General features: G+C 42.1%; 1 protein-coding gene across 1 annotated transcript in view; it reads left to right on the top strand.

The window, feature by feature from the left end:
* The first annotated feature begins 3,092 nt into the window (after nucleotides 1-3,092).
* Nucleotides 3,093-8,871, top strand: part of ntrk3b (neurotrophic tyrosine kinase, receptor, type 3b) — a 324,652-nt gene continuing 318,873 nt past the window's right edge. The window contains exon 1 of the mRNA XM_060941065.1: nucleotides 3,093-3,331. Within this exon, the coding sequence (XP_060797048.1) occupies nucleotides 3,093-3,331 (239 nt within the window). The remainder of the gene's footprint in view (nucleotides 3,332-8,871) is intronic.

Below are 8,871 nucleotides of genomic sequence, written 5' to 3'. Positions count from 1 at the left end.
GATGCGCTATTCAATGAGTCTTCGACTCAACACTCTTCACGGGTCTTTGACTCGTTCAATATCATGCTAGGTGAATAGAATATCTCTGATATACCATGAAAAAAGCCAGCCAATATTATTTAAACGTCACTCAGATCTGTGATGTATTTCATAAGAAAAATATGAATTTTTCAACGTGAGAAGATAAACTTCATACAGTATCTTCAAGCAAACATCTATCCATCCATCCATTATCTGTAGCCACTTATCCTGTTCTACAGGGTTGCAGGCAAGCTGGAGCCTATCCCAGCTGACTGTGGGCAAGAGGCGGGGTACACCCTGGACAAGTCGTCAGGTTATCATAGGGCTGACACAGAGACAAACAACCATTCACACTCACACCTACGGTCAATTTAGAGCCACCAATTAGCCTAACCTGCATGTCCTTGGACTGTGGGGGGAAAGAAACCAGAGCACCTGGAGGAAATCCACGCAGACACGGGGAGAACATGCAAACTCCACACAGAAAGGCCCTCGCTGGCCGCTGGGCTTGAACCCAGAACCCAGGCAACAGTGCTAACCACTACACCACCGTGCCGCTCAAGCCAACATATGATTTTCTTTTTGTTGTATACTGTAGACGCATTCACAAACAAAAAGTACCCAAATTTATCAGAACAATTCATCAGTTTCCTCACGAGTGATATATAGGGATGTATCTCACGGTTTCGGTTCTCCATGTCCTGGATGTAGCTTGTATGAAAAATTTGAGTGGTGTATTTTCCAGTAAAACTCTGTTATCACCCAAATGAGGATGGGTTCCCTTTTGAGTCTGGTTCCTCTCCTCTCGATGTTTCTTCCTCATGTCGTCTGAGGGAGTTTTTCCTTGCCACCATTGCCACAGGCGTGCTCATTGGGGATAGATTAGGGATAAAATCAGCTCATGTTTTAAGTCGGCGGCACGGTGGTGTAGTGGTTAGCGCTGTCGCCTCACAGCAAGAAGGTCCGGGTTCGTGGCCGGCGAAGGCCTTTCTGTGTGGAGTTTGCATGTTCTCACCATGTCCGCGTGGGTTTCCTCCGGGTGCTCCGGTTTCCCCCACAGTCCAAAGACATGCAGGTTAGGTTAACTGGTGACTTTAAATTGACCGTAGGTGTAAATGTGAGTGTGAATGGTTGTCTGTGTCTATGTGTCAGCCCTGTGATGACCTGGCGACTTGTCCAGGGTGTACCCCACCTTTCGCCCGTAGTCAGCTGGGATAGGCTCCAGCTTGCCTGCGACCCTGTAGAAGGATAAAGCGGCTACAGATAATGAGATGAGATGAGATGAGATGTTTTAAGTCATTCAAATTCTGTAAAGCTGCTTTGCGACAATGTTTATTGTTAAAAGTGCGATACAAATAAACTTGACTTGACTTAAACCTCTCGTGTCCATATAATATGCCAGAATCTGAATTTAAATGAAACTAAAAACAATGATTTTTTTTAAGTGTATGATTGTTGATGGGGGTTCCTATGTGAAATTATAACTTATACTGTATACACCAGCAATGTTGATTCAAGAAGTGATTTTTTTTTGCTTTGGTGCTGACTGTAGCAGGGGTGTAGCTAGGATTTTTCAAAGAGGGGGGTTACACACTGACTGGCAGCCTGAGTACATACCCACAGGTTTGTAAATGAAAAAATACATTGAATACAATTGAGAAAATAACACCGTCTTTGCATCATTCTTTCATTTCATGTTGCGAGCTGTTGAGATGTCGGACAATGATTAGGCCAAATCAGCTTTATCCAGCAGTGTATGGATAGCGGCTCGACATCTTACCCTCATTAACCAATGCAGCTTGACCATGCTTTCTAGTGCGATCGTGTTGCACTTGCACAGAACTAGGTTTTAGCACCCAAACCACAGGAAGTCCATACAAGGTTATAGAAACCCTAATGAAGAAGAAAGAAACCTTTATTTGTCACATGCACACTTCAAGCACAGTGAAATTCATCCTCTGTATTTAACCCATCTGAAGCAGTGAACACACGCACACAGAGCAGTGGGCAGCCAAACTAGAGCGCCCGGGGAGCAGTCAGGGGTTAGGTACCTTGCTCAAGGGCACTTCAGCCCAAGGCCGCCCCACGTTAACCTAACTGCATGTCTTTGGACTGTGGAGAAAACCCACGCAGACACAGGGAGAACATGCAAACTCCACACAGAAAGCCGTGGCCGCTGGGTTCGAACCCGGAACCTTTTTGCTAACCACTACACCAACCGAGGTGACAATCTCATCTCATCTCATCTCATTATCTCTAGCCGCTTTATCCTGTTCTACAGGGTCGCAGGCAAGCTGGAGCCTATCCCAGCTGACTACGGGCGAAAGGCGGGGTACACCCTGGACAAGTCGCCAGGTCATCACAGGGCTGACACATAGACACAGACAACCATTCACACTCACATTCACACCTACGGTCAATTTAGAGTCACCAGTTAACCTAACCTGCATGTCTTTGGACTGTGGGGGAAACCGGAGCACCCGGAGGAAACCCATGCGGACATGGAGAGAACATGCAAACCCCACACAGAAAGGCCCTCGCCGGCCACAGGGCTCGAACCCGGACCTTCTTGCTGTGAGCTGACAGCGCTAACCACTACACCACCGTGTACAGCGCGCGCTTTTCTAATATTCTTATGCGGCTATTGGAAAAACCAAAGGTCCGACAAAGGTACCCCAGGAACTCCAACCCCTAGCTACGCCCCTGCTTTAGACCCTTAAGACATTAGTCGTGATTCTCTCTCTCTCTCTCTCTCTCTCTGTGGTTGGGAGGTGGGTCTTCATGCTCATGCTTGCTGTCAGTACTCTCAGCATCACTGCGCTCCTCAGCCTCCTCCTGTCATGGACTGTGGAGAGAAAAGCCGGTGCTATTCTTTCACCTTGTCTTCATAACGGAATACTTTCTAAAAGACATTAAGGATTTCTTCCCCCCCAAACTAATCTTTCTCAGCCCGTCTCATCATGTCCACAGGCGCTCTTATGTAGCCCAGACCGCATTCAGACACGCCGCACATTTCCCCCTGTTTTTTTTTTTTTCTTTCCCCTCCGGATTCGTTAACTCGGTTTTGGACCATGGATGTTCGGCTGTGTTTCGTGTCGCTTTGGAGGATTTTGCTGTTTTCCAGCGTCTTTCCTGGCTGTGTATTCTCAGTGTTCGACTGCCCGCCGGCCTGCACCTGTTCCTCCACCGACATTTACTGCAATAAATCGGACGGGGGGAATTTCTTCCCTCTGCTCGCCCTGCAGGACAGCAGCAACGGCAGCAGCGGCGGCGGAGATATCGAAGACCTGTTCAGAAACATCACCACCATGTAATTATGCTTTCTTTCTGTCGTTCTTTTCATTCATTTGCATCCAAATTCACTCCCTAACTCCACTGCTAACGGTGCGAGCTTCTGGCTGCGCGTGCTAACTTCTCTTCCGTCCTTTTTCTGACAGGTTGGTCACTATAGCAACACATTTAGGTTGCTGCTGTGGGCTACAACAACAGGAATTTCTGACATGAAGTAGTTTTATGTTCTATTTCCGACGAAATACTGAATTTTAAAATGTTTTGAGTGAAATGTTAATTTAATAATGATAAAAAAAAAGTACCAGAGGAATATGATGTACTTAAACCGTCAGCGAGTTTTGGTCGGTTATCGATAGATACCGTCTAACCTGGCGGTGTTGAAAATTAGCAGCATCATTAAGCTATTTGCTAGCATCCGGTTAAGCCAAACAGCACCATCCCATAATAATTTACTGATTAAATAAACAAAAGCTACTTGTTAAACAAAGACTGAGTGTGTTGTTTGGAATACTGTTGTTGTTGTATTATTTTTTTTATAATAAATATATCCTATAATGGCTGATAAGATATATTTCTTATAATTCACTGAACAGTTTGACAGGTTTTGAAAAATTGTTTTATTAATAATAATAATAATAATAATAATAATAATAATAATCAACGCTACATGCAGTTACTTCCTTTTATTTATTTATTTATTTATTTTTATTTCTCTCCACTGCGGAAAAAAATACTCATCACTTCTGATAGCTAACCCCGAGTGATTTTCACAGGCTGAATCCTAAATGTCTTTCTGTTTCACATGTAATACACAAGGTATGATGTAGAATCCATTATTTCACACCCTGTTTAGAGCACTCAGACAGAGAGGTGGGAGCTGATTGAGAGTCAGGTCCAAAGTGTAGACACGATGTGAGAAATTAACTGTTTATATTTTATTTAATATGTTAATTCGGCAGGAATTGTTGCTCATCAAAGGTCTGGGGCAAACTGGGATTAGTAGGTGTTAATTCAACACTGGGCTTTTTGCTGTGCATTCCTAGTCAACCACAACATGCTCTTTATTACCTTTACTTTCACTTATGTCTCATGTCATTGTTACAAAACCAGCAGGCAGGTACCACATTTTTACCCCTTTTTAAAACTGATATTATTATTATTATTATTATTATTATTATTATTATCCATTCCTATACCTCCAATATTCAACCCGAATTAGATTCATTTAGGCTTTTTTTTATATCAAATGCAACCTGAGAAATATCAAATAGTAGTTAAATCTTGACAATGTGCTAAAGTAGTCTAGTGCTGCTTCTTTTCTTCGTTACTGTCTGTTTTAACGTGAGCCCGGAACTCCTGTACACAGCGTTTCCCCCCCATATTTTATTCCACTAATGTGACAGAACCATCGGCTGAAAATATGTTTTGAGATGGTTAAGTTGCACTGCGTTACATAATGTTCATTGTCCGTACGTAGACATTGCTTTTGCTTTCCATTCAGCAACAAGTCCCATCTCTCCAGCAAGAGAGCAGAAAGCAGCAGTTTTACGCTGCTGATGTATTCAGGACTCTCAGCTGCATTTCAATTTGCATGCTGTCTTGGAGGATTGTATCCAACATTAGAAAACAAGGAATGCAAGCATGTACATACCTCTAGTTTGAAACATGGCAAGACTGATCAGTGTTTTTTTTTTTTTAACCAGGAATGCATAAGGCATGATCAAGCCTGTGATGTTCTTGGGGTACATTGAAATAATCCACCTCTGGATGATTTTGGTTAAATGTGCAGCTTGAGTGCAGTTCCACATGAGAAAAAAGCATCCCGAATGTATTCTGCTAGGATTATATCTGTCTACCTGTAACACTTGCATAGCCATAAATGCTGAGTCTCTTTATCCGGGTTTGTCCAAGAGCACTTTTCAAATAAGCAGAATGTTTTGGTCTGTCAGCAATGCCATGCAGCATAATGATATTTTACGGGGTTTTTTGTTCGTTTGTTTTTGGTTTTTTTTGTCGTAAATGTGGTCAAGGAAATAGCTCCCCAAATGGCTCCCTGTTAGACATATTGTCAGCTACATACTGTATGGTATAGGAGCCATTATTTCATATCTGAGGTAATGCACTTAAATAAGGTGCTCTGAGCCATTTGGGAGCCTTTTTTTTTAGACATAGCCATAATGCACGGCTGGGGTCAAAGCACAGGATGACAGGAAGCCATAATGACCATCACAGCAGGTAGGAAAAGGTCAAATCTAATGTCATGAACTAAAAACAGGAGAATTAGTAAATGAGGGGGGAAAAAACAATGAACTTGGTACAGACAAACTTGCAACTTTTTAAAATACATCTTACAGCTGTAGGGGCAACACTTTGTTATTACAGCAGTACTAAGAGATATTTAGACAATTCCTCCATCCAGTAAAGACAAGTGATATTTATGGTCCGTCATGACCATGCACAATACAGTATACCATTCACAATATGACATATGTAAATGACTATTCATTGGAACTTCGTAAAAGACACATCATCTGTAGAAGATGAAAACTAAACAAAATATAAATCCTTGTATCAATCTAATTTAAACATTTGTGACTGGTTTATTGTAGCATTAAAGATGAAAGCTGTGGTCCAACTGGTCACAAAGGCATTAAGACTGGGAATGGATGGTGTACAGATACTACACAGCTGCCACTCATTTCAGAGTTCGAGAGTGCATCACTGAAGCCCATTATTCTTGCCCAGAGATGTGACTCTAGCGAGCTAACTATGGCTTTGAATACATACAGTGATTTTGGAAACAGACAAAACTTAAAAGTGCTATACAAATAAAACTGAAAAAGTAAATACCTAAAATGTTAATCAAAATGTTGTTCAATTCTTTTAAGAGACACGACCATGGCAGACTATACGAATTTTTTCAAAATTGCTGGGACAGAAATAAGGAAGAGCAGGAAGCAAACAGGAAGATTCCACTTGTATGTAGCTCCTCATTTATTCAAAGGACAAGATTAAATTACTTAAAGTACTTTCCTAATCCAACATGGCTACATCTAGGTATAATCCTCACTAGACCAGCTTTGATTGTGCACATTATGCATTAAGTGACTTTGGGTTGAAACTTGAGCTCCAATTCAATATTATCCAGGTATGTATACATAAATGATGCTCATGCTGTTGCTTATTAGCCATATGACTAGCATGCCTGATTCATTTCAGGTCAGGTCAGGGTCAGATGGATCCTGCTACTGGTAACAGCGTAACCCAGTACAACTTGTTGCACGGACGGGTGGTCGGTGTCTAAACCGGCTCCCCCACCAGTTAATACTGGTGAGGAGGGTGGCATGACACCCAGCAGGATGAAAAACAATACCTGTCAAAGGGCGGATGAGCTCCTCGCGAGCCAAGGGCCATCATGCAACAGCAACAGGATATTCCTGCGGCCGTCTTAGCACTGCTTTGCCACCGATCAAACAGGGCATCTTGCCAAGAGGGTATCACATTGCGCTGGGTGGTACTGACATTGTAAGTGCAGCCACACAGAACTTCATGAAATGAAATCTATAGTTTCTATGAGTAATGCTACCGCGTTCGGGGGAACCGATACCCCACCTTCTATGGCAGTGGTGAGAAATAGGCAAAATCCATACATTAATCCTAATTCTTATCCTACTATGTACAGTGTCTCTGGCGAAACGTCACCAAGCATCTCCTTTAATCTAGCAACATGGAACGTACGTACAACAAACAACAGTGATACATCTGTGAGACCTGAACGCGCCACAGCAATAATTTGCAGAGAACTTGAGAAAGCAGAAATAGATATATGTGCACTAACAGAAGTGAGAAGACCTGATTCATTATTGTAAAATATTATCAAAGTAACAGTATCATTAAAGCTACTAGAATGTGTTTAAGGCTGACAAAGTGCCACTGGAGTTTGCTGATCGTTTGGATGGGAAACAGGAAGCTAATTCACCTTCCAGCACAGACAGTGCTCACTAAGTTCAAAACAATGTACAGCAATGTTAAGACGAACAGCAAAGCTATTCTCCTGTGTGGGTGTCGCTCCCTGAGTGGTTTGATTAATGTCATGGCAAATCACCAAAATGGCTCCTGAGTAATTTAGGCCTTTTAATATGAACATGTCAAAGGAACATTGAAAATCTGTCTGTTATTAATCATCTTTTAATAAATGGCCACATTCTCCTGGGTTAGAATCAGAGCTTGCCTGCACTTTCAACACCATGGACAGCTCCCTCATGCAGAGGCTGTCTGTCCATCCATCCATCCGTCCGTCCGTCCGTCCGTCCGTCTGTCTGTCTGTCTGTCCATCGGTCCATCGGTCCATCTGTCTGTCTGTCTTGTGCATTACTGTACAATGATTCATGATGAAAAGGATGTACTTGTGACTTGTGAACACACTTTGTTTGGACTACCATTCTGTATTTGAGAATAAAGAGTGATGTGTTTGAAGTACAGAGTCTGGCTTGTTGGCACGGCTGAGTGCAATCGTACGCAACAGCCGGCGAGTTATAAAACAATTTGTAAAATTGCAAGTGTGTCACCATCCCCAGATGTCTACACTTTCGTCTACTCATGTGTTAATTCATAATTCGCTTCTTTAGACATTGAAATATGCAAAGAAATAAAACTTTAAGATTACTTCTGTTGGAACATAAAATCTTTATGCTAATTCTTCAGTCCCAAATTATATCTCATTGTTGCAGTATCTTGCATTCAGCACTCAACAGTCTATAGAACCAAAACTCCATTGTTATTGCCAACAACCAAAATATGTCTACTGTCATGTTCCAGATTAGACGACATGTCCAAACATATCATTTTATTTGTACTTTAGAAATAATACACTTATTTTCCTATCTTTAACCCCAAATCTCAATACTATTTTCTTATCCCTGTTAAACCCCCAACTTGACAATTTGGTGGATCCGGTTCCCCAAGCTACATAGCTTTATTACTAGTTTATTGTCACTTGTAGTATTTACTGATTAATATGCTTAATATGAATAGCTGAACGATTCAGTAACATTTTTATTTATATAGCACTTTTAACAATGCACATTGTCACAAGAAATCCAGATGTAGATTTAGGATTTTCAGCTCAGAGTTTAAGGGGTTAATCTCCTATTCAATTAGGAGACAAGCACAGTCAAATTCAAAAAGAAAGTCAGACCCAAGTGCAGTAATTACTGCTCTTGCTACTGCCTGTAGAAATGGAAGTTTGCTCGAGTCGATCTTTGTGTTATCTTGCTAACTAGGTCAGGGCTGCCATCTGAGAATTAGGAGGAGCATTGGGGCACAACTCCCCGGCAAGCCAAGCTGCGGCAAAAACTGGCTGTACATGTGACCCTGCTTATCCCATGCACCATCTCTCTCTCTCTCTCACTCACACACACACACACACACACACACACACACACCCCGAGTGCTGGTAGAAGTTGCCTTCATGAACTCGGCCTTGCACCATTTTCACTTATAATGACTGAAGTAACAGCGTGGCTGGTGGAAGCTGCTCCTACGTCAGTATGAAAGACC

This window comes from Neoarius graeffei, chromosome 15, assembly GCF_027579695.1.
Source record: "Neoarius graeffei isolate fNeoGra1 chromosome 15, fNeoGra1.pri, whole genome shotgun sequence".
Classification (NCBI taxonomy): domain Eukaryota; kingdom Metazoa; phylum Chordata; class Actinopteri; order Siluriformes; family Ariidae; genus Neoarius; species Neoarius graeffei.
Note: the sequence above shows the minus strand (reverse complement) of the source record. Positions and strands in the feature narration are given on the sequence as shown.